Source organism: Oreochromis niloticus, linkage group LG12 (assembly GCF_001858045.2).
Source record: "Oreochromis niloticus isolate F11D_XX linkage group LG12, O_niloticus_UMD_NMBU, whole genome shotgun sequence".
Taxonomy (NCBI): domain Eukaryota; kingdom Metazoa; phylum Chordata; class Actinopteri; order Cichliformes; family Cichlidae; genus Oreochromis; species Oreochromis niloticus.
The window spans coordinates 6,199,322-6,225,853 of record NC_031977.2 but is presented as its reverse complement, the minus strand read 5'-3'; the positions used below and the strand labels follow the sequence as shown (position 1 = coordinate 6,225,853).

Sequence of the window (26,532 nt, the reverse complement as noted above, 5' to 3'; positions counted from 1 at the left end):
ATTGTAGTTTTTTTTTTTAACCTTTTCTTTGTTTTTATTTACCTTTTGTTCATTTACATAAATGCATGTTTATCAGCCTATTTATTTGGACCAAGCAGAAAGATTCTTTTTTTAAAAATTGTAAAAGCTGAAGTTTATGAAAAATTAATCGGTGTAAAAAAGTTGTTTTTTCTTGTTTTCTTTTTTCTTTTTTTAGGTGTCCGCTTGTGTGTGTAGGTTTTAGGCTCCTGCACTACTGAAGGCAGCACAGTGTTTTCATTTTATTCCTTCACGTGCTCATTTACTGGATGTCACAGATGTGTGTGTGAAGCACCAAAATATGGCGCTATCATTTTCAGCCAATCGGCTGCTCGTTTGTAACAGGTTTCAGCTGGCGTCACGGCCGTGGCGGAAACGCGCATTAGGAAAGGAAGGAGGTTATGAGAGGCATCGTGATCGCGCTTATCATGTTTGGCTGCTAAGTTCCTCCGGTGTGTCAGGCCGATCATTATGGGGGATCCAGGACCCCGAGACGGGATGGACCCTGACCGACCGACGGCTGCGAAGAATTCACTGAGGCGGTTCATACCGGGATAAAAATATTTTTTGTGAGCAGTCATAAACAAGCAGTCAGTGAGCTGCAGAGGAGGCGGTGTTTGCTGGGATTCAATCAGAGCCACAGTTGCGGCTGGTAGGTTAACGAGGAGAGGGGGACGTGAGGAAACTGGGAAGGCAGCACTTTTTAAACACCTCGGGATCCGAAGGGCGACGATAATGGATGAATTGTTGATTAGAAGCCGGCCCGGTCAGCCCAACACAGTCGGAGCAGGGTGGGTTCATCCGGTGTGAAATCAGTCGGCGGTAATCTGTTGGCCTCTCCTCCGCCGGGCGGCGATGTCCGCGTTCTGCCTAGACCTGCAGACGTCTGCCGTGGTTTCAGCACCACTGGAGCTGGACAGCGACTGCATGGAGTCCCGGGCTAGCCCCACCGCTCAGGAGCCCGGCGGCTTTCAGGGTCATCCGCTGCGGCACGCCGGTTCCGGAGGCCTCGGCATGGCCTTGGAGGAGGAACTGGCCATGCTTACCGGGGAGCGGGGAGGTGAGGAGCAGCTGTCAGACCCAGAGACGCCTGCGGTGGGGCATAACGCAGACTTGCTGTCGCTCTTTCGCCAAAAGGAAAAAGACTTGGTTTTAGCTGCTAAACTCGGCAAAGCGTTGCTGGAGAGAAACCAAGACTTGACCAAGCAATATGAGAAAATGCACAAAGATCTCAACGAGAAATTGGAGGTAATCTAAAGAAAGTACGCCTGACAAGTTAATACAAGTATCGTTTTGGTTTGTCGTAAAAAGAAGTGTCAAGTTTAGACCTTCTTTGGAAACAAACTCAGGAAGAAATGCTGCCTGCAGACTTGCAAGTTGTGTCATTGTACACAATGTGCTCCAAGCCTGGTTATAGTATACAGTGTAGATAGACATGCTGCTCAGTCCAGTCTATGGTTAGATTGACCAGCACAGCATTCACTATAAACTCATCATGTTTACAATGAAGGCTTCACAGCTGATCTTTTGTTCTTGTTGTCTTCCAAATGCTTCACACAACCAGGCACATGGGCCGAGAAAAAACAAATCACATGGAAAAACACAGGGACTAATCCTGTGGCTGTCCAGGGCCTAGTGGATCTGCTGTACATCTGTTCATCCCTTTGATCCATATTTATCCTCAGAGAAGCTGAGCCCTAACATCTCCTTATCATTGATGTTGTTTCTTTTCTTTTTTTGGGGGTCCCTAGCAGTGCTTGATGTTGTTTTGTTGTTTTGTTTTGAGTCTCTGTGATACCTCTTTTTTGTGGTTGCTTCAGCCTAGCACCATAACAGCTGGCAGCTGCTGGTGGTGCAATGCACATCTGTCCACTGCTAACTGCAGAAAAAAGAAGCATCTTATTATCTGAACTGTCACTCCAATAGCTAGGGTCATATCTGTTCAGTGGATTCAACTGGTGTTTCCAGTCTCAACTTTTTTTTGTTTGTTTTTTTAACCACGAATACATTAACATGTTTGCCCAAGACAGATTTACTTTCTCAGTCCATAGAACCACCAGTATTTGTCATTGTGACACCCTCAATCGTCTTTTTTGGTACTTGTGTTTAAAGTTAAGGGTTTTAAACACGATGACCTCTTCTTCTTGTCAACATAATGCAGCACTTGGAGCAAGAGAAGCATGAGCTGCGACGGCGTCTGGAAAGCCGGGAGGGGGAATGGGAGGGCCGGGTGGCCGAGCTGGAGACGGATGTCCAGCAGCTGCAGGGCGAGCTGGAGCGACAGCAAGTCCAGCTGAAAGAAGCTGACAGGGACAAGACCAAGGCCATCAGCGAGCTCTCAGAACAGAACCACAGACTGCTGGAGCAACTCAGTAGGGTGAGGAATGCTTCAGCCTGTGTTCTTGTGTGCATGTTTGTGCTTCAAATGTGTTGCTTCAGGCTCCCTGGGCCACCCTCAAGGAAGATTTAATTAGGCTGGGCTTTGACTCATCATACCACGTGGTCTTAAAGCCGCTGTAAATGCCCTTACACCCTACCTAGAAACACGACTCACAGAAATGCCAGTATGTGCATCTGTGTACCTGAATAAGTGTTTCTCCCTGGCCTGGCTTCGGGGCCAGTGAGGCCACAACTCAGTTTGCCTGGCTGGCATGACATAAGGTGCTCAGCCAAGTGAGGATTCATCACCCCTTAGGGTGGATCTATCTTTATTCAGCTCATCTCTCTCTGACTTCACCTGAATTATGCTAACTCATCAATATAAAAGTGTAGCTTCCAGGTCTTAAGCTGAATAATTTAGAACGATTGGACTGCACACTTATACAATAGCACTCTGCATATTGACAGGTAATTTGAGTGCAGTTATTATGACTGGCACAGTAGAAAAGGTTTCATAGCAGATCTCCAGACAGACACATTACAGTAGATGAGCACACAAACGTATAATATAGCAGCGATCGGGGTCACCATGAAAGCTTCAGGCTCTATCCTTGTTGGATATACTGGAAACACATTAGGGTGAACTGAGTCTGACAGCAGGTGGAGACTGACAGAAGTGAGAATGCTAATGTTTGTAGCCAGAGCTGATTAAGCCTTCCTAAGGAGCTCAGTACAACACCTCAATCTGTTCAATCAACATCAAAACAAGCAGCCTCTATTCAGACCGAGTGCACGCTTAATTGCTCTATTAGAGTGTCCTTTTATTCACACTGTTCACCTCTGTGATAATTGCATTGGCACTTAAATAATATTAAACAATTGTTTATGATTTTGTGTTTGGTGGCTAAAGGTCATCGTATTTAAGAATTGATGTCATAGGAATGCTGTGCTTTCACAGAGCAGAATGCTGCTTCTGTTTGTGGCTAGATTTGGTGGCTTGTGGTGTGCCCTGTTCCTTTGCACATGAAATTTGATTGCCCCCTCCCAGAATTAAATTGTCATATCAATGTAACCGTGGGTGGAGATCATGGGGGGACGGTGGTGGCCAGATCCCCCTTTCTTTGTGTCGTCTTCCTTAATGGATTATCTTAAGTATGATATTTAGCAATGTAACAATATGCCCTGAAGTCCTTTTGTGCTAATTACAGCAGATGAACAACTATATATTCTACATGTTGAACAAATGGACTCCCCCTCATATGCCTAACAGTGGTTTGGTCCACTTTCTGTCTCCTTTATAACATCTTTGCTTTTTAAAAGTGACCTTTAAAGAAAGGACCCACAAAGCATCGTTCGTTTCATACGTCACTCAATAGCACAAAAAATATTTACAGTTGTAACCACGCTGCATTTCCTAAGATCCAGTACCTCGCTGTTGAATCAGTGTCGCTGCCATCACCTCTTACCGGCCAGCTATGTGATAGAGTTCATGTTTATGGAGGCTGGAAATCTGTCCAGTCGTATAGTTTTATATTTATTTCAGACAGAATTTTATGATTTTTTTTGTTTTACTCCTGGAAACGCCCCTGATCCTGCTCATCTCGCACGTGAGAGAAACATACAGCACCTGTAAGGCTAGTGTAACAACTTGAAGGCTGTAAACAGAGGCATCATTGCACTGACTGCTGTCATGAAGCTTTACAGTGGGTGCTGAAGCTACAATTTAAGATGCCCCAAGGCCTCTGGACAGAACGACTGACAGGCCTGTACAGGTGCTTTGATAATGCCGTCACTACTGCCTCTGATGACCCTCAGGATTGTGTGTGTTTCCCCTCCTGGGAGAAGATATGATCTGCTCCCAGGCACATGGGAAAGGCCCAGTGTAGTTGATTTTTAACCCACAGTTTCCCCCCTCATCTTCATCAGGTTAAATCGGCCTCCTGAGCTGTTTTGCCCCAACACCACGATCACATTGCAATCAAAGGGCGGTGCTGGACAAGTCAGTTACTGTGGATTGCAGCAAAAGTAGGCACTTAGAATAATTAAAGTGGATTTAATTTCACTGAAATCCTGGCATGGAAAACTATGAAGATATTCCCAGAAGTGGTCTGTGTTATGTTTTGAGGAGGACAGCAGATCTTGTGGTCGCAGGGAAATTCATGAGAACAAATTGACTGCATCGATCCAGATCTCATGATTCAGGGCGCTGGGCAGACAGAGGAAGACCTGCTGGTTAGTAAAATAATGAGGTCAGCCACAGTGTTCTCACCATCTCACTTTATTCTTTCTTCTTTGCGTCTTTCTTCTTTTTCTTTCTCTCTCTGTCTGGGCTCATTACTAAGCAATGGCCTGTGACTAAGTAATATTAGCTGTTTACATGTCTGGATGAATGGAGGGAATGTAAGCCTACCCCGAGGAAACTGTGCAGTAGTAAAGCCACAGACGGCCTTTCATTTTCATCTGACCTGTTTCTTGTAATGGTTAAATTTTCTAGTGAAACAGATTTATAATAAAAGTGGATCTATATGTTGTCCTATTAACCCTGTTAAATAGGTTGGCTAAGTGATAACTAGCTTGTCACTGTTGCCTCCTAAAAATCACAATGAAGCACATCTACTAATTGTTTTCAATCACGTTGCTGGTTTCTAAAAAAAAAGGGGGAAAAAAAGAAGTTGGGATGTTTTGCAATCATCATTCATTTTTAATTGAAGACATGCCAGATGTTGCAACTGAGAAATTAGATAATATTTCAAAGTTTTTCATTTCATTCTGACATCACGTTTGAAAATAGTTGGGACAGTGACACGTTTCACTGTGTTGCATCACTTGTTTTACTAATGTCGCTCTGTAAGCATCTGGAAAGTTGGATTTTGGAAACAAATGCAAAAGTCTAGAGTGCAGGTGGGCGGGCACAGCTCACAAAGTATTATTTTTGTTTAGTTTTCATTGTGGAGCCATGTGATTGGATGATGTGCACAATGGTTAATTTCTGGATGGCAGATGTCTCTCTAAACCCTGTGTATAATAAACACAGGGTTTGGTGTCTTTGCAAACATGCAAGCCACCTAATGGACTTTTCTACTGGGATTGATGGTGGGATTTGGTCACTGGTGACAAGCAAGACAGTTCCTTAATAGGCCTAAATGATCATCCAGTTCTAAAGGTCTAATAACACACACAGGTTCAGTACATACTCCTCATAAGGAAGCACAGAATGTCTCTTGACTATCAGTAAGCTGCATGCTGTCCTTGTGACTTATCATGAAATATCCAGTACCATCAGTAGATAGTCAGGTCATGGTATTCCCAAAGCCTCCACACAGACTAATCTTTTTCAGAATTCCTCAAATAGTGAGATCTCACCAAATAAAAGACCCCCCACCCCACCCCCAAAACAAACAAACAAACAAAAAACAAACAAACAAAAATCCACAATACAATATTTTCCTAGTCTTCAATGCACTAAATGTGTTGTGTTATCACAACTGAGTTTCTACATTTGATAAGCTGTATTTGAACTGTCCATTCTTGTTTACATTTTACATAGCCTTGCACCTTTTTTTGGAAAAGTGTCATATATCAATGCACAAACAAGTGCAGCCACGGAAAATCCAGCCTTGTCTCTAATTTAATCACAGAGATCAAAATCGGGCCTGTTAGTCAATGAAGCATAAATATATGGATTAATAAAATGTAGAAGCAACAAAAAAAGTCATGATTACCATTACCATTAATTATATTTGCAGGTTTATTTTAGCTTTTATTTTTCTGGTGAATCACATTAAGGTCAATTTGTGAATTGATCTCAGCTTTTTTAGACAGTTATTTTATTAAATGCTAAATATTTAATGATTTATGCTTTTATTTATACATATGCCCATTAAAAAGTCTGTTTATGTAGAATGGTCGGCTTTTCAGAGGAAGTAAAACCTACAGGCAAATACAAGAAAAAAGAGTGTTTTGCTCTTTTAACAACGCAGGGATCAGCTCTTAACAGACTCTTTTCAATTGGCTACAGTGAGATGACCTTGACAAGCCAGGGCACTTCATAGGAAATGATGTAAGTCATGGGATAAGATACGGTCCTGAAGGGATTAGCTATAATCCAAGCTAATAGCCTTGCTATATGCATTAAGTCAGGAACCAAAACAACTTCAATCCATACTCTACTTAATTAATAACAGCAGGTAACGCTGGTATTTGAGCAAAGAAGATCATAAAAATAGTCCCCTCCATGGTTTTCTTCTGTCTGGGCACTGTATTTGTGTGTATGTGTTTTGAGTGAATCCAGATCTGACGATTAATGCTATACGTTATTTTTCAGTGCACTCAGAGAAAATAGGCTCTCATTGATTCAGGAGGTGTGTGCTTGTTTCCGTGGGTCTGGAGTGTCAGGGCAGCCAATCTCATCGGGCTTAATCTGATCAGAGCGAACAAGCAGGAAAAGGGACCTTTCTGTAATTACATTACCACACAGGCTCTGAGAAAGCAGAGGGTGCCCTGACTCTGCCAAAAAAAAAGAAAAGTGTCATACTTTATGTTTGGGGTCGATTCTACTTCACTCAACATCCAGAGTTTACTTAATGAAACATGGACTCAGCCATGAATGTTGTGTTTGATTCATTTGAGGCTGTACAGGAGGAGTCAGTGCAATTTTTTTCCTCATCATTTGCTTAAATTTACCTGTCAGGTTAATTCAAACTTTACATTTATAAACTCCAGCCAGTGCTGCACATCTGTCCATCCGTCAGCTGACACCATATGGAGCAGTTGGTGGAGCACCTATAAGATCTGCTGTCGCACTCACGTATTGTCACGTGGGTTTTGTTATGCAACTGTTTAAGACGGAGGGTTCCTCCTTCCATGCAACGAACAGCGCTCTGAGAAAGAGAATGCGGAAAATACCAGAAGTGCTGAGACCCCAAGTCGCAGCTCCGCCAATCCCACTTCTCTGTGGTTGCTATGACAACCAGAGTGACATGCAAATTGAAACCCTCTGTGTTGTTACCATGGGAATGTGCTCTACAGAATGGCACAAGGATACAGATAGTTTGATGCCAGCTTGTGTCACCCAAGACCCTTGATGCACCTGAATCGGGTCCCACACAGAGAGCCCCAAACAGAATCAGCAGCAGTGACTCTCCTCCTCTTCCTACTGCCGCCTTTGGAAAAGCGAATGTCACGTATTTACCGGAAGTGATGTCCAGAGTAAAGAGGCTTTACGGTAACACGTCTATCTGCTCAGCCCTACTTTGGTGCCCTGGATTCGGTCGCAGCAGTCTGATTTCTTTTCCCCCCAGTTTGTCCTGTCATGTTGATAATGCTTGATCTGGAATCTGAGGAGTTTATGCACAGATTAAGTGACCGTTTGGAACTTCACGGTCGACTCTGCGGTTTGCCCAACACGATTTCAATCTGTCAGCATGTTGGGCCAGTGGGTCAGATGTCACATTGACCTGCTTGTCACACTGGCTTCCGCTACCTGCCCCTGTTTCCCACTCAAAGACAACGGCAGATATGCACATCTGGGCTCTTTGACTGAACTTATCAGATCAGACTCTCAAGTATTTGTATGTTTTCCTTTTTCCCAGCAAGTTTTTTGGAATGACATATCCCATACCTGCATTTACATTGTTTAAAAAATGTCTACTTTTGTGTAGGGCTGCTCGATTATGGCAAAAATGATAATCACGATTATTTTCACTGAAATTGAGATCTGGATTATTTGACGATATTTATTTAACAATAACAATGTATTGAATAATGGCTTTAAAGATTGTCAAAAAATAATATAAAATAGTGTGCAAATACTGATTACAGTGCAAATGTTTGCAATATAAAAAATAAATGAAAAATGTAAACATCTATGTTTAGTGAACTTCAAGATACTGCACAATATTTGATCCACGTCTGACTCCGCGAACCCATAATGTTTCCACCAATGTTCCCTCTAATTTTTCATGTGTCTGAGCGAACACACAAACTCCCTGAGCGGTCCCTTGGACCACTGTGAGCGACATCAGACGTGTGCACTGTGGTCACGCCAGCATCTAATCCATCCAAGTTACATGGTTTATTAAAATAATCAAACTACAGCATTTACATTTATGTTAGACTACTTTTAATTAACTGCTTTAGCCCACTTACAGTGAAAATTAAAAAAAAATCCTGTTCATGACCTGTGTAGTATGTTAACACTATTGGAAGTAAAAATAACTTGAACTCCAATTTTGAAAACAACTTTCTTTCTTTTCTTTTTTTTCATAAAGCTCTGACTTGTATTATGAGTCTGTGGTCTGGGAGAGAGTCTGTAACTCTGTCTGCAAAATATAGTATATAATGACCAATGTTGGGCAATTAATTATATAGTTACTTCTTCAAAAAAGTAACTCAGTTTGGCAAACAACAAAGTTTTTTGCAGCTATTTATTTTTTTTAAATGCAGCCAAGGCGTTTTTTTAAATAAACATTTCAAACTATTTACAGAACAATCAGCTGTTCTGCATCAAATCTGATGCCACACAAATTATTTGTGGCACTCCAAAAATAATTTCTGTCCACTATGAGATAAAGGAGAACAACAGCCTGATACCTGCAGGCCTGACAACAGGAGATGTATCACTCCTGTAACACCTGTAACATTCAGCAGCCGCCTCATTGTTCTGACACACCAACAAAACTATTGACTACACTACACACTAACTACACACTAACTACACACTAACTACACAAGATTTGCGCTAAACGTCTCAAATCTCTCACATCTCAGAACACCGCCGTCACTCCTAAAACATCCCCCCGTTTCTTAACAACTAGATGCCACGTTGCCATATCATTTTTTGATTGGTCGACACGGTACTTTTTTCGACCAATAGGAAAGGGTGGGGGGTTTTTGGTTTTGTTTTTGCTCACAGGCGGAGAGTGCTTTCCAGCGTTTTCCTTATAAAACGCCGTTTTTACCGTTTCTTCCCGCAGTAAATATAAACAACGATAGTATTCAGGAAGAAAACCAAACATTGCAGATATTTTTATCATAACTCTGGTTTTACGTGGCCTATCAACACAATTTAAAAACTGGTATAAAGTCCACACTTTTTCCGTCAGTTGTTCCGTCTGTCCTGCTCACATCTCCAATGGTTGCACACGTTGTCATTAATGTGGCTTCACTGCACATCAGCCACGGCGCTTTGCCAGCTAAAACACCGGTGTCGGCACATAAGGACGCTGTCATAGCCTGTCAACCACGTTGATTAGCTGCGTATATACGAATGTGAATCGCATTATTGGCTGGACTATAGGATAAGGTGGCATCGTTCTAATCCCATACAGGAGCAGCCAGTCACTTACTGACTAACACTGCAAAACAGAATTGTTAAAGTTTTAATTTTAATTTCAATTCAGGTTAGATTTTTTTTGTGCGCAACGCAGATTTTCTGTGCGCAGAGACCGTGCCAGCAGTGCGCAATTGCGCACGTGCGCAACTTAGAGGGAACATTGGTTTCCACACCGCTGAAGTCGTTTTACCTCTCTTTTCAACCAACGGCATTCTTTCTTCAGCAGCCATTATCCTCTCCTCTCCAAATAACTTCTGCTTAGCTTTCCGAGCTTCCCTCGGGTCTTCTTAATTGTTGTGACGCGTGTTCGAAACGCAGAGAGGTGCGCTCGATTTCCCACACGGAGCAGCGCGAGAGTAAAGCACGAGGGAGGTGCTAATAATCGGCTCAGTCATTTTTAATGATCGTTGAAAACCCAGATCGTAATCGAGATTAAAATTCGATTAATTGAGCAGCCCTACTTTTGTGTTATTTCAGAAAACATGACTGTAGTTTGTGAACAGGTTTACAAAGAGTCAACTACATTGACTACCCAAACAACAAACAACAAACTTCAACAAACTTGTTCAACATTTTGTTGAACAAAATGTTGAAAGGATAATTATGACAGTCTAATTAATGACAAATAATCAAACATAAGGAAACACACACTGCCATCTGAGCACCCTGAGCAGCCCTGAAATATGAATGAAACCACTCAGTTCAGGAAAGAGAAACAAGTGTTACCCCTAGTAGGTGTACAAGGGGAAAACACTCCAAGGAAATAACATTTAGCCAACAAAACATCCATGATTCTTTGGTGTTTGCGATATAACTTGGAGTTTTTCATCTCTCTGCTTTCTCAAGTTATATACATCCACCGTCGGTTCTTGTTTGCATGCTTTGTGTAAAAAGTAAAAAGGTTTTCCACACCATATATTTTTCGATTCATAAAAGCTCATACAGCTCCTGTATTACAGCGTGGCACACAAAGTATGCTTGTTTTCAATTCTGTGTTTAAGTACCAGGTGCAAAGCTGACACACAAATAATTAGACCTAGAAAAACTAAAGTTATTGCTCAGTCATCACTTAGTCATCACTCCTCTGCCAAGTAGTTCATGCGATTGGTTCGGTTTATCTGCTTGTTGGTAGGATTACTCAAAAAGTTAAGAGATGGTGCTTGTTCAGCTTAGAAGTGATTAAACTTTTAGAGTTATTCGGGTTCTGAATTCTGAAATCTTTGGTGCAAGATGGGTGCAAATTTTACATTTCGTGGCATATAGTGTTTTCACAAATATATATGAAGTTGAAATGAGAACAATGAAGAGAAACATCCTTCATGTTTGTAAAGATATCACAAACTTATCTCTATCCAGAGATTATTCTGGACCATCAGTACCACAATGTTTTCTGAAGGAAAGCTTAACTTACACTTTTCAACTTATTTTTACTTTTTGCCTTTCTGATGTAAACATTATTGACTTGTTCTAAAAGATTAACATACAGCAACCCCTGTTCACATTATTTAATCCAGGTCATATGCATGCAGGGAAGGATTTGATTGTCCATGAGGCTCTAAGTTCTGTAAATCAGGATTTTTTTTAGTGCTGTGTGCATTTGGAATTCATGATGTATTGAAGTGGATGATAAACTGATTTATTTAAAGGTGAATAGGCCTTTGCAGGTAAGCAGTAGAAACAAGAGTAGTTATGGTGCTTACACTGTGTTGTTAGGTGCTGTTCAGAGTGGAGCCCCAGAAATGGTCATAATGGCAGCCTGTCCTTAGAGACTTCCCAAAGAACACTGACACCACAAACAGTCCTGCTTTACAAACAGAAGTGAACTAAAGTGAACTGATGCATGTACAGCCCAGCTGTTGAGCCCTTTCATCTCTCTGTGAGCGCCTCAAAAAGCTGCAGCAGTGTGTAGTGCCATCTAGAGGCTTTTATTGATATTGATGCAATAAGTCATTCTCACTTTCATTCAACACATGGTGATTAAAAGACACACAAAAAAACGTAATTTAAATGCACTTCCTGCTTCTAGTTTTTTTTGTTAGTCCATTTACTCCATTTTCAGTTTCTCCTGAGAGCTATAAGGTACGCTTTTTAGGATTTTGCTGTTGCCATGGCAGTGATGATAATGCAAAATGTAGCTTCCTGAGTGCAGCTTTATGCTAATGATGCACAGCCTGGCTCTGTGTGGTCTGATCCCACCTGTCCAATAAGCTCTAGTGATGCACTAAGGCTGCTGCTGCTGCTTCACTGGATTGCACAAATAGCGAGCAGATCATTTCTGTTGTTTGAGGCTTTTAGCAAGGGCCATGACTTGTGGGTGAATTTGTGCTTTTAGAGAACCAGCTATTAAATGCACCATTTACCAAAACAGACTGGGGAGGGCTGATTTACAGCACGTCAGTGTCACTAACACAGTGTGAGTGCAAACTGAACAGCAATGTGTTTGAGTGTCTGCATGTGTTAGCCTCCAATGAGTCACCATGGGGGAGAAAAGACAAAAGAGTTGCAGTGCCATTATTCTAATTTAAGTTATCAAGTTCTACAACACATTAACATTGATTTTTAATGCCAGTATTACCATAAACAACGCTTACATGAGCAACATTTTACAGTGATAAATTGTATTCTTTCAAACTAAAAGCAGGCCTCTTTTAAGCTCAGTTTCTGTCCTTTCTGTCTTTGTCCAGGCTGCAGAGGTGGAGAGGCAGCTGTCCACTCAGGTCCATTCATTACGGGATGACTTCAGGGAGAAGAGTGTGTCCACACGCCAGCACATGACACGACTAGAGACTCTACAGGCTGAGGTCAGTCTCGTGTGCATCCTGTCTTCTGTATACATAACTTCATAACAAGTACAGTTGATTGAACATGCACAAACTGAGAAAACTCCCACTAAAGCTGAATAGAACTATTAACAGGAACATATATCTTAGGTACTTAAGAGTTCCAAAAATCGTCGTGCCTAGTAGAAGCAGTTGAAGCCATTTCTAGTTACCAAGAACTGTAGGGTGGTGTCAGATGTCAAGGGAAGTTAAAGCAAGACTGTACAATTTTTTTTGAATAAGCTAGTCTGTTCAGAAACTTCATTTTGTCCACAGCCATGTGGTGGCTGTAGCTCAGGAGGTAGAGCAGGTCACCTACTGATCGGAAGGTTGGTGTTTCGATCCTTGGCTCCTCCAGTCTGCATGTCAAGTATCCTTGGGCAAGATGCTAACCCCAAGTTGCTTTCCGATGCATCCATTGGAGTGTGAATGTACTTAGATAGCACTGAGTACATATAAAGTGCTTGTGAGAATGGGTGTGATTGGGTGAATGTGGCATGTTGTATAGAGCGCTTTGAGTACTCCGGGAGAGAAGAAAAGCGCTATATAAGAATCAGTCCATTTACCATGTAGTACACTGTTTTTGACAGGCCCAAGTCAAGTAAGGCAAGTTATACACTTACCAGAAATGTTGGATTTTGCATTTAAAATGCGTTATGCCAGTCACCATCCATCTAGTATTTTTTTATACTGAAGATGGCGTTTTAATACGCACCAATGCCAAACTACGCCACATGCATGTTACAATAACATCAACAGTTGATTTAAAAAAGAAAGAAAATCTTCATGGCTAGGTTGCTAATCTAGACAGCTAAACTAAAATAGCTAATCTAGCTAAAATAGCTTGATAGCTAGTGTGGACATTGCCCTTGGATGCTGACGATATTCTGCTAGCTGGAAACTATCGCAAACATACACGCAGCTTTTTAAGTATTTCATATTTTCACTATTTCTTTACTTACAGTGCACTGCATGAAGTCATTCATGTCAGAGATACACTCACAGGGCACTTGATCAGGTATAACTTGCTGGTTCCCTTTTGATTCAGAGCTGCTTTAATTCTTTGTGGCACAGATTCAAAATGATGCTGGGACCATTCCTTGGAGAATTTGGTCCATATTGACATCATAGCATCACACAGTTGCAGCAGGTTTGTCAACTGCACGTTCATGATGAAAATCCTGTTCCACGGCAATCCCAGTTTACTCTATTGGATTGTGATTTGGTGACAGCAGAGGTCATTTAAGTACAGCCAACCAGTTTGAGATCATTTGAGTTTTGTGACATACTCTGATCATTAATGGATGGACATAGTCAGGAACAATACTCAAGTAGGCTTTGGCATATAATTAATACTCCATTTGTAATAGGAGTAATTCATAAAAGGGGCTAAAATGTGCCAAGAAAATATCCCCACACCATTAAACCACCACTACCAGCCTGACCTGCTGATTCACGACAGGATCCATACCTTCATGTTATTTACTCTAAATTCCCACCCTACCATTCGAACGTTGCAGCGGAAACCATGACTCATCAGACTGGGCAACATTTTTCCAGTCTTGTCCAATTTTGGTGAGCCAGTGTGAATTGTAGCCTCACTTTCCTATTTTTAGTTAACAAGAGAGATACCTGGTGTGGTCTTCTGTTGCTGTAACTCATCTGCTTCAAGGTTTGACAAGCTGTGAGTCAGCGATGCTCTCATCCTTACCTTAGCCTCAGCCTCAGCCTAAAGCAGCTTTCCTCTGACATGGGATATCAACAAGAAATTGCTCATCTATTGGGATTTTCCCAGTAGGGTATTTGAAATATTTAGACCATTTAGACCGGAGAGTGTATATAAGAAAACAGGCTCTAAAGTGAAGCCACTGCGTGTCTCACCTGAGGCTTCACCTAGGGCTTTGTTATGACTTACAGCACCGTCTATGGTCCATCTTTTATTTAGTTAGTATAGCCAGTTCAAACATTTAAGTGGGAGACTTGAGATACATCATTAGTTTTAATTGTAATCGATCGTGAGGCAGGTAAGTATAAATGTTGCTGTTTATCTGACATCTGGTCCCCTCACTTTGCTTGCCTAATGATGATGACTTTAAAGAGTCAGTGTGCCATTATCTTGCAATTACCACCTGTAGCCACAGTGTCCACTTGTTCAATAAAAATCACAGTCTTGCTTTAAAGTCTCCACTAATGATGAAAAAGAAAAGTCTTTCTTCCCTTAATAAATTATTTTTTTCTCAGGGGATGATCTTCACTTTGAACTCGAGGCACTTGTGTGATTTCTTTCCTTTCTTCTTTATCTTTTTCGCCTTTCTCACCATTTCCCGTTTCCCTCACCCTCCTTCCTTCTTGGTTGGAGCAGCAAGGGCTAGAAGTGAGTGGTTCCCCTGCACCGTCTCTCAGCCTGACTGCATGCTGCATGTGACACATTGTAAAACAGCAGGAACAGCAATAGAAACAACACCATTATTCTGATTTTTGCAATTGCCTGTCATGTGTCTTGATGATGGGGCAAAGTGCTGACTCTTTTCACCTTTATAGAATGTAATATGTTATGTGGGCAGCATTTTTGTTGATCCTTGTTTCCGAAGCCAAGCATGGATACTTTTTTTTGTTTTTATCAGAGCATGAGCCGTGTTGTGATGTCAGTTGTGTCATATGTGAATTGCTGGATATGTTCTCTCTACGTCAGTACTGTAAGAGTTCAGGTTGTTCCGCAGCTTCTCTTCAAAGCCAGGGAGAAAACACCCAGACTGCAGAGCCTGCGCTATAATTGGGAGAAAAGGCTCCTGCTCTATATTTAGAGATACTGCAATGTCTGGGTGCTCCCCTTATTCCAATGCTTTGCCTTTATATGATATGTTCTGATGACTAATGGCTTTTTGGCCTGTTAGGGTGAAAGAAGAGACTCTCGCAGAACCCAAAATATCCAGAACCTGGTCATGTAGATGCACATCTGCTAGTAAAAACAACTGATCTGCATGAAAGCTCCCTGTGCTGCGAAGTAGGTTATCAGATGTAGGTCAGAAGCAGGAGGGATAAAAATGAGCAGAGCTGATGTTTGTTTAATGGGCAAAGCTGCTCAGGCAGCTGCAAGGGAAGACAATTCATGAAGTCTATCTTGTGTCTTCAAAATAAGGCCATTACACAGGCACGGTAAGCAGTACACTGCTATGAAACTTTGTGTAGATCCTAAAGCATCGCCAAAACATTCCTGAAGACGAGGGTGGCGACCAATGCAGACACCCGTGCTAGGCAACGAACATTCTTTAGGCCAGTGGGAGTGCTTTTAATCTTGTGTAAGAGCCCAGCTTCCCTCACAGGCAGGGAAAAAACAATATGCAGCCTTTAATCAGGTCCATAGCTGCCCATTTGTTTGCGATCGACCAGGAAATCTGAGCAATCCTTGGATTCTAAACGTAACGCCTGCTTCCCACAGCGCAGAGTCTAACTGTCACTGTTTGAAATGCTAGATTAAGATGCTGTCAGAAAGGAAGATGGAGTTGGAGCACCGAGTGCATGCCATGCTCGAGGAGAACGAGTTGCTGCAGAATACTGTGGATGAGCTCCGGGAGAGGACGCTGGTGCTGGAGAAGCAGTGTCACGAGAAGGACCTCCAGGTACGGACACATAAATGAAGCTTCAGGGAATAATTGCTACCTTAGTAGATAGTGTACATTATTCCTAATATTATTATTATTACAAATGATTAGAGTGGCTATTTTGCTTTCCCTTATTTTCGTTCATATCTAGCTATTACAGTAGTGGTATTGTATATACACTATTACATCAGTGTATATACAAGTAATCCCTGTAAGTTTTTATGTGCATAGCCAACCAGAAAAAAGTTACTTAAAAGAAGGAGAAAGGGAGGTAAAACTGTTTGTTTCAGACAGTGGAGGAGCTGATGAGCTCCACTAAGGTCCAGTACTGCATAAATAACAGTGATTTTGAACTATCTATCATCCAGAGCGACTCTAATACAGCCCAACTATAAAATTATAGAGTTGAGATCAATGCCACTGTTAAGTCTCAGTTAACTCCTCTCTCGTGTCCAGTTGCGGCAGAGCCAGCTGGAGCTGCTGGAGGTCCAGGTGTCCCACAGGCAGCTGGCCGCTAGGTTGGAGGAGCTGACGGAGGAGCACAGCCTCCAAACTCTGACCCCCCATCCCTCCAGCCTGCTGTGCGAGATAGAGCAAAGTATGGAGCAGGAGGAGCAGGAGCAGGAGAGGGAGCAGGTAGCGATGTTTATGACTGCCTGATCGTATCCACAGTCAGTTTGTTTAAACCCGCTGTGAGCATCAGGAGTGTTGGTGACTAATATCTAAACTATCTGGTCTTGTTGACCAATCAGCTACGTCTTCAGCTATGGGAGGCCTACTGTGAAGTTCGCTCACTTTGCTCTCATCTGCGGGGAAACGATGTCACGGATTCAGCGCTGTCCACTGACTCTTCCATGGACGAGTCCTCTGAGACTTCCTCAGCCAAGGATGTGCCTACTGGGAGCCTCCACACCAGCTTGCTAGAGCTACGGAGGCTCACTCAGAATCTGCTGGATGGCAATGAGTCTACGGTAATGAGCAACACGCTGGCAGTCAGCATTGTTGCTGTTAGACTAATATTAGGGTTTACCTAGAAAAAGTGAGATAATGACTAATTTTAGACTACCAGTAATTTTCGGCAATTTAATCATTTCAAAAGAAGAACTATTTATGTGGTACTGTTAGAGTGAGAGAAGCAGGAACTCACACGGCAATACAGCATCTTATTTTCTGTGTGACAAAAGTCTTGAGCCACCGCTTGTTCTCATCAATAGTTCTCCAGGCTTTCTGAAGAATTTTCAGAGGAATGCTTCTTTTGTTTGCTAAGCCACCTAACACTGACCGGTGACTTATTTAAGCATAAAAAAGGTACACAAGGAAGGAGGCCTGGAGTTGGATACCCACAGCCTAAGCTATCTGCAGAAGTTGGGCAGTATCCCAGAGTCACATCCTTCAGAAACAGGAAAGACCTGACACAGGACCTGAGAGACACTGTTCACTGAAGCCTCATCGGAAATAGTCTCAGTTGAAGGGTAGCTGTCAGGAAGCCATACTTAGGGAAGGGAAACAGTCATATGGAGTGATGAATCTAAATTTGAAATATTTCGTTCAAATTGTCATCAGTATGTACAGAGGAGGCCAGGAGAGAGGTACACTGAACGTCTACAGACTTTCCCAGTACTCTGTTTTTATTTTAAACAGGCAATGCTCACCTCACTTTGTCTTTTCAATATGTAATGCAAATGTTTAGCATTAAAGAAATCATCGTCACATTACACATGAGGAAAGCCGATGCTGTCCACGGTAAGTCTTTGTTGTAACGTGTGTGCTTTGTGTGCAAAGGGCTCACGGCGTAGTGATGAGGAGGCTCTGGAGGAGCAGGTGAGGAAACTGGGAGAAGAGTTACGGGAAGTCAGAGAGCTGTATGAGGCGGAGCAGGACAAAACACGCGGCAATGAAGAGGAGCTGCTGCAGCTGCACAACCAGGTAAAACAACCGTGTGTGCATCATGTATGTGCATGTCAGTCAGAGATTTAGATCATAAACGTAGCTGAAGTCATTCATTTGCGATCCTTTCCAATCTTTCTGGGCGCAATAACGCTGCATTAAGGAGTTTCTCATGTCTAACAAGAACACTGTGATGACGTAGTGCAGCAGATGTAGTCCTCACTCTGTTGTGCATCAGTTTGAATTTGATGCATGCTTTTTCTAATGTAGGACATTGCTTCAACCTTGTTCAACCTTCTCTCTGCCAGGACAGCTCACGCTCTCCTGTGGGTTTAAAATGCCATCTTACATGATTTAAACGACACAAGCTGCACACGCACTCCATCTTCTGACAAACTAGGTCAACCAAATATCTCGCTCATAAGCACCATGTTGTCTAACTTTGCCATTAAACCATGTGTACGATCCTGAATACACAGCCTCAATCTCACAGGGATGTTTCATTCGCATTCGCTCTGCGTGATCCACAGGTGGCACTGCTCTCTGTAGAGATGCGCTCTCTCCAAGAAGAAAACGAGCGAATGAGGACAATGGCTGAAGTTCGAGAACCCAGCGAGCAGCTCCAGAGTGCGATCAGAGACCGAGACGATGCCATAGCTAAGTAAGACTGTGCGATTCCACATCTAGCTTAGTCTTTTATCACTATTTCAACAGGTGTTTGCACTGGTTTAGTAAGTTCATTTTGCTGTTGAAAAGATTAAAAGTTTTATCTTTTTACTGTATTTACATTACATTTATGCCCCAGTTCATCAAACAGTATGACAGCGCTTGAATTTTTTTCAAGTTATAATATAATGAGATGTAAATATTTTCAGCCATCATTTCAGATTTTAATCATATGTTTGACAACTGAATTATCAAGTCTGTTAATCCCTAGCCCTAAACTTTATTATTTTAGAGTCTAGATAGATGGAAGAAACAGTTCTAGACCAGCTGTCCCCAACCCCCGGGCCACGGATCAGTACCGGTCCATGAATCGTTTGATACCGGACCGCGAGAGTTGAGGCTCAGGTGTGAATTTTATGGTTTTTCTGGGTTTTTAATCTTTTTTTTTTCTCGTTTTTATCATTAACTCAGTTTCCCTGGGTCTTTTCCATGTGTTATAAATAAATCTTCTTTTTTTTGGTACCGGTACTGGGGGTTTTTTCCGCGACACCTAAAAGGCCGGCCCGTGAAAATATTGTCGGACATAAACCAGTCCGTGGCGCAAAAAAGGTTGGGGACCGCTGTTCTAGACCATAAAGTCATGATCTAGAACTGTGACATGCATGCTGACAAAGTGCTCTTATCCATCTAAAATCTGCTGCTTGTGCAAGTATAAATTGATACAGCATATATTCAACATAACTGTGAGGTTTGCTACAAGAAGAAGTCAACTTATTCTGTCACTGAGTAATGACTGATTTGTGTGGCAAAGTGCCAGAGCTGACTTTGTACGTGGCCTTCATTCAGATTGTTTTGTGTGTGTGTGTGTCTGTGTGTGTGTCTGTGTGTGTGTCTGTGTGTGTGTGTGTCTGTGTGTGTGTCTGTGTGTGTGTGTGTCTGTGTGTGTGTGTCTTGCAGGAAAAAAGCGGTGGAAATGGAGCTGGCCAAATGTAAAATAGACATCATGTCTCTGAACAGCCAGCTGTTGGACGCCATCCAGCAGAAGCTCAATTTGTCGCAGCAGCTGGAGGCTTGGCAGGTGGGTCAAAGGCTATATTCAAAATTTATAATATTTTTGGAACAGCTCATTTTAAAAACATAAGTTACGTAAATGCCAACGCAATAAAAGATGAAGTGCGACTAAATTAGGTTTGGACAACTTTAAATACACTTATACATGAATAAAATGCGTCTAGCTGCTAGAACAGTTTGTCCATCCCCCCTGTCTTCGCAGTAGCTTGTGTCAGTCTGTTACCTTAAAGCCACTCACAGCATCTGTGTATTCAAACTGAGCTACTGACTTTACTGCAGAGGAAGAGTGTCAGTTTCTTGTCTGCGATGGACAAAAGTAAAGGAACATTACAGTGCTGTGTAAAAATTGAGCCAATATTTCTTTATATTTTGCTTCTAAGGAGCCAGAATTTCTGGTAATTTTTTAAAGTGGTCTCAAGGAAAGGTTCTCCAGGATTTTTTAAAGTCTTCTAAAGGTTTTAACACTGACCCATGAATCAGTCTAGCATAAAAAATGCACCTAACTCAAGGGAGGAACCAGTGATATCTTCAAATAACAGACAACCTGGTGAAAACTGAATTTTAAATGTTATCTTTAGGAACTTTGCAACTTGCAGTCTGTTGCATTCCTCCTTTAAACTTGGAGGACAAAATGTTTCAGGCGTGGCAGGAAAGTGTCTGAAAGTCATGTCCTTAAGATATCAGAAAAACATCCAGCAAAGACCTGACACAGGACCTGAGGGATCCGGCATCTGGCCCTTCAGTTGATTCATCTACTGTTTGATGAAGCGTTGTACGGGTGAAGGGTGGCTGTCAAGAAGCCATTCTTACAGAAGGGAAACAGGGAGAAAAGACTCTGGTAAATTACACAAGAACTGGACTGAAAATCAGGGGCAACAGGTCTTATCGAGTGAAGAATCCAAATTTGAAATTTTTGGTCCAATTTATTATCAATAGACAACTTAAAGAAATGAGAAGATTTAGATTTTGTGTGACATTTTGAACAGTTCAAGCTGTGTTGAAGAATAAAGTCAGTGATAACAAATATTTACTTTCAAGATTGTGTTTTCATGTTTCAATAAATTTCTACCCCCACCCACAAGGGGTGACTCAACACTTGTACACAGTACTGTATTAGACTTGTTTGAACATATTGTGTCTATATGTGTGTGTGTGTGTGTGTGTTCCCTACCCATCCCCTTTACCTGTAACAAGCTGCTCTTTCCTCTCTCTCCTCCCTACACACAGTTTGCCTCCTCAGGGCTCTTTACTGTTTGGCTCTTGTGGTTTCTGATCTAGTGGCCTTTCTCAGCTTCCGTACCACCCTTTCTCCCCTGTGGTACCCACCCCCCCTCCTGCCTTAGAGGTGAGCCCAAGCAGTGCCATCTCACCGTTTTACCTCGCACCAACTAAACCAGCCACCGCTGAGCCATTCCATGCCAGGAGAAATGCCCATTTCAGCTCTTTTTATCCTCCCCATCTGAAACCATTAACCAGCACAGAGAACCATCTAAACCCACCACCTCCTCTCTTACCACCTGTTTGTCTCCTCTCTGCTTTCACTTGCATATGCTGGTCCACTGGTCAGCTTACCTGTTGAGAGAACACCCGTTTCAGAAGTGCAGATCACAATATTTGGATTGTGTATGGTTATATTTGTGCTACTGTACGTTGGTGACAGTAGGGGATAAATTAAATTGTGTTGTTTTTTTTTCCAGGTACCGAGTGTAAGTCTCAGTCTGACATCACAATTGGTTTCCAACTTTATTAAACAGCTTGTTAGTGCCCTCTGGTGGCTTTATACCTCAACAACAACCAAGAATGAATCTGGCATCTTCTCATCAAAGCGTTTGGTGCAGTTCAGAACAGTGGTCTCTTACACGATGTGCCAAAATTATGCTTGTTTTATTCTTTTTTTTTTCAATCCTTTACTTTGTTTAGTGAATTACTGAATAATTTTAAATTCCTGTGCCTCTCATAAATGATTTAAATAATGTATTCTGAGGGCAAACTACTTTTTGTTAAGACTTTACAGTGTAGTAAGATGCGTGTGATCTACCACAGGTGAAAGGTAATGGTGGTGTTTCTATAATTACTATCCAACAGGTAACTTGTTCAGTGGGTCCAATGTTTCCAGAAGTGCTTGTAACATCTCACCGCACGCCCTCTCCGCGTGACCTTTCCTTCTTGTTATTCACTCATTTACCTTTCTGCTTTTAGGATGATATGCACAGAGTGATTGACCAGCAGCTGATGGACAAGCACCAGGACGAGTGGCGCGCGGCCCCTACATCTCTGTCGGGGTCGTCCGTAACCCACAGGGGTCAGTCCTCAAGAAGAGCTCAGCGCATCTCCGACCGGGACAAGAGACTTTTCTCTTTTTTCAAAAAGAACTGAACCCTATCATGCTGGCCCTGAGCACAGCCGACAGACGCAGACGGACGAGGCGCAGGACAAGGAGGGTAGTGACATCCCAATACAGGGGGTAAAAACACAGCCAAAGACAGGCAGTGGCACATGCACACTGAGGTATTTTTTTGGGGGGGGGAGTGGGTCATTTTGCACTTTATCTGTCCCATTATTCTTCTCCTTAGTGATTAATTGGTGACTGCTGACAGTGAGTGAAATGTTGAGAACTTCCCCAGAGGCTTTGGCTTAAGCCCCTCACATAGAAAGCAATTGATCTTACAGAGCATGAACAGGGTCATGAAATGTACCTCCAGAAGGGGAGGTTTCGTTGTAGTGCCTAAAACTATCTCTACTACCCCACTGCCAACTCTGTAGAGAAAGAAGACTATTTATTAACTCTTACTGTATGCATCCCAGTTAGCAGGCCAAGGAGTCTGGGGAAAGACGGGAAGATACGTGTGACCAAGCAGGATCGCGAAGAAAAGATGAGGATAGTTGGAGAAAGCTATAAGTCTATAATACTATAAGACATGATGACAGAATATGACCGCTATCCTCCAGGTACAGAGCAACAGTGCTCCAGTCAGCCCATGTGATCGCTCAGGTTTATTCATTTGTTCAGGGGAACATGAGGCTTGATGTATCAGGAATATAGAGTGTTGTTTACTTGGCTTAAGTGAGTGGGGGGGGGAAATCCCCATCATTTACAGCCCCACATCCAAACGCTCAGAGTAAGAAAAAATATCTCTACAGGGGTATCACAAATATATACATACACTATTAAAGCTGCACTAAGCAATATTTTTATAGAAATAAATAGCTTAACATTTGTTTGCTTTTTCTCATTAAATCCACGAAGACATCACTATCTTTATTCCATTATTTTGATTCCAACTTTTTTGGCCCTGAAATTTATTTGGCACAAAGAAACGTATCTCTAAAACGACTGCTAATGCTACAGCCCTTTGCCCAATGGATCAGTGAACCATAGACTTTATAGAAAATTCTGGACTCTATAGTTTTGAAACTTCAATTTAAGCATTTTGGCCTCTGCATGTTGTGTTTTTGGAGCCAGAGCTTGGATCAGACTGCGTTGATAAGCTAATTAGTGCTAAGTAGCATTAAGAACATACCAGAAATTCATTAACCAAAACTCCAGCAGATGTTTTGTATGGCACAGCTGCCGTATATATTTTCAGAAGATTCTACTTAAAAAAGTTCAAAAAGAAAAGAAACCACATATATGATGTTTAGTTCAATTTAGCAGAGGTGAAGCCTACAGCTTCTAGCTAGCTGTTAGCACACCTGCTAGTCAAAAGGACCACACCCAAGTTTATAGCCTTGGGTTTATACCCTAATGGAATAGTTAACTGTAAGGCTGTAAACATGGATTTTAACATCCATGTTAACATGAGACTTTAGGGGAATCACTCACTTTTGGAGCCAGCCTTAAGTGACTGCTGCAGGTAGTTTTTGGAACTGCTTTTTCAGCTCTGGGGATGTGGTCATGTTGCCAAACAACTTTAATAAAATTTGACATTATGTGTTTTTGAAGTATTTGCAGATAGTTCCATTTGGAACAGTTGGTTTAGCTTTAAAGAAATTATTTTTCCATTGAAAGCAGGAGAAGAAACTCAAATCCTAAGTTTTTTTTTATTTTTTTTATTGTTTGTTTGTTTGTTTGTTTGTTTGTTTTGTATAATGCAACCAACACTCTCCGACACCTCTCCAGCCTACCTTTTACCTGTTGTACTTTACAACACTTTTTTCGGGTTAGTGTAAGTTTCTAGCTTCCTAACCCAAAAAGAAAAGGATAATAATATTTGTATTATATTAAGAGAATATCTGAATTGCGTGAATGTGTAATGATCTGTGTTATGAACACAGTCAGGCCTCCATGTTCACCTCTGACACCTGAATAAACCTTTGGGTAGCTCAAGTAATTTACAAAGTCTGTCCAGCTGTTATTTTTCTACATTTAATGTTATATTTAAGATTTAAAAATGTATAATTTTTTTTAAATGATAATCTACTGTTGAATATTGTCCCCATGATGTCAATCATCTTCCTAGTTGACCAAAATTTCCAATATGTTTACATCAGCTTGAGAAGAAGGCAGAACTGCTGTATGTAGAGTGCTCATCAGCTCTCCATGTCAACAACAACGTGTTGAATTTCGCATTGTTAAAAGGCATGTCAGTGTACAGTAACGCCACAAAACGTCCTCCACAGTGGTCAGCATCTGCTGCTTTGCTTTGCGTTTACCACTATCAGAAAAGTTCTACCTCCATTCTCATTGCTTCAGTACTTCACGGGCACTTTGATTTCTCGGCTGCGGGATTCCGTTCTTTCCGTAGGTGACGTCTGTCGTCGAAAAGCACGCGTTGACCTGAAAATGCATGGACGACTCCCAGTGTGGTGCAGCGATGTCTCTCATGTCTGTCTGTGTTTGAACTCACGTCTAACGCAGCTGTGCAAACCTATGCAGATGTCTTTGTGTTGTCTCAGCTGGTTGTAGGGGGAGGATCAACCCAAAGAATGATTTTTATATAAAAAAAAGTAATAGGTTTGGATGAAATTGATATATTTCTATGAAAAAAAATGTGTACCTTTTGAATGAAAGTCTTTTTGTAGACAGAAGAACACCTGTATAATGTTGTTTGTAGACTGTATTTTATTTTCTTCTGTTTTCTTCTGTTTTTGTTGTTCTGGTGTGGCATGCAGTAGAGATTATAGTCCCAGTCAAGTCAATCCCAGGAGATCAAACAACCTAAACTTTGCATCATGTCCACAGTCATCCCTTAAAAACATCACCTCACTTCAGTTTATCTGACACGTTCTCATACAACTTTTTGATAAGGCATCCCATATAAATAGTTCATAAAATATCACAAGTAGTTAACTACCACTAAATTGCTTACTAATGCTTTAGGGATTATTTATGAACATTGGTTGGGTTTTTAAGTTTGATTGAGAAAAATCAAACTGCTAATAAAGGAATAGCTTGTCAGGTTGCTAAATATGTGAACTTCCTGTTGGTAGCTGTTTGTTTAGATGTGACTATGTGTCTGAGTGCAAATATGACATTTATAACATATTGTCTGTGGCCTGTTGTGTAAATGAATCAACAGCCCACTTGCTCATAACGCAAAAATAGGTGACTTATTTTAAAGATCCCAATAAGAGTCTGCATAAGACATTACAATAATATCAGTTATGTGTATTAATAGTTTGTTGACCTTTAATGCAGCCTTTGAAAAATCCCTCCATTTACGGGTGTCTTATCACAAAGTTCTCTGCTGCTCTGTTTGATGTGATGTGATCAGAAACGTGTTCCCCCTTCTGGCAGAAATAAGCAGTAAGTGTGATGGAGTATGGATTTAAAAACTGGACCTTCAGATTTGTGACTGGATGACAGGTGTGAAAAAGCCCTGACTCAACACCAGTGGCTCCTGCCCATCACCAGACTTCAGTTTGTTTGTTTTTTCATCATACTGTGTACCATATTCAGTTCTGTCAGCATGGTGTTCTTTTCCTCAGTCGACTGTATCCACTCCTTCATTTTCCGACTGGAAGCATTTTTAAAACTCTGTGTGCTGTGTCTCTGTGGTAAACATCACGCTGCTGCCACCGTGGAGCGAGTGTGTCCAGGGGCAGACAGACATGCCATTGAATGTTTGCTTGTGTCTCCTTGGGCGGATGTTGTTTAGGAATTTAAAGCTTTTGTTGGGCCGATTGTGCTCCATGTGAGTGCTTCCATTCACCCATGACTAACGGCACTGTTTCAGTTAGAAAATGCTTCAAACTATTCAAAATATTAATCATGCAATTTTCTTAAGACTTTTTTGTTTGTTTGTTTTTGTACGAATAAATACTTTACAATCAACTCGTCTCTGCTGACTTGGATTAGAAATTGGGACACTTTCTGCCTGTGGTTCTCAGAGCCACACATGTTGATGCTTCAGATTTTAAGCAGGAAAAAGCAGTTTTACAAAAGTTTTATTTTTATATACATATATGTGTGTGTGTGTCAAGGGAAGATGAATAAAGTTATAAAGTTTTACCGATATAAATGAATTCCTGTTGGCCCAGGAACGCAGGAAGTGACACATCCATGTCATGTTTGGGATCTGATGTGATTCGCAAACAGATGAACCGGATGAATTTCATTCGAGCTTAGATAATGCATTAACTTTTCATCAAGTCTTAATTTGTCATGTTCTTTCGTTTATGACCAAAAACCTACAAAATTAATAACACTGCCATTGCTCAGGCCAACAAAGCAAACTGGTACTTATTTAGCACTCGGGGTTCAGCCCAAAGAGTCGTTAACATGCAAATGTCATAAGCAGGGATCAAACCGCTGACA

At 41.6% G+C, this 26,532-nt stretch overlaps 1 protein-coding gene across 3 annotated transcripts; it reads left to right on the top strand.

The window, feature by feature from the left end:
- The first annotated feature begins 318 nt into the window (after window positions 1-318).
- bicdl1 (BICD family like cargo adaptor 1) lies at window positions 319-26,049 on the top strand. 3 transcript variants are annotated; one of them, XR_269617.4, is made up of 12 exons: window positions 324-1,266; window positions 2,180-2,395; window positions 12,415-12,531; window positions 14,912-14,923; window positions 16,023-16,169; window positions 16,608-16,787; window positions 16,904-17,122; window positions 17,934-18,077; window positions 18,569-18,699; window positions 19,662-19,782; window positions 21,003-21,120; window positions 21,975-22,112. XR_269617.4 is itself a non-coding variant. In XM_005472946.4 (11 exons), the coding sequence occupies exons 1-11, from the start codon at window positions 874-876 to the stop codon at window positions 22,149-22,151; spliced, it is 1,857 nt and encodes a 618-aa protein (XP_005473003.1). In that variant the 5' UTR covers window positions 322-873; the 3' UTR covers window positions 22,152-26,049. The 3 variants fall into 3 exon arrangements, 2 of the variants coding, with proteins under 2 accessions (XP_003448611.2, XP_005473003.1); XM_005472946.4 differs by lacking the exon at window positions 21,003-21,120 and having other exon boundaries at window positions 322-1,266; window positions 21,975-26,049; XM_003448563.5 differs by lacking the exons at window positions 14,912-14,923; window positions 21,003-21,120 and having other exon boundaries at window positions 319-1,266; window positions 21,975-26,049.
- The last annotated feature ends 483 nt before the right edge of the window (window positions 26,050-26,532 follow it).

What these genes read in the sequence shown, in the direction of transcription:
- bicdl1 (XM_005472946.4), top strand. Translation starts at nt 874, where the DNA reads ATGTCCGCGTTCTGCCTAGACCTGCAGACGTCTGCCGTGGTTTCAGCA. An exon ending in TGCTGGAGCAACTCAGTAGG is followed by an intron (nt 2,396 to 12,414) that starts GTGAGGAATGCT and finishes GTCTTTGTCCAG; the next exon opens with GCTGCAGAGGTGGAGAGGCA. An exon ending in TGCTGCAGCTGCACAACCAG is followed by an intron (nt 18,078 to 18,568) that starts GTAAAACAACCG and finishes CGTGATCCACAG; the next exon opens with GTGGCACTGCTCTCTGTAGA.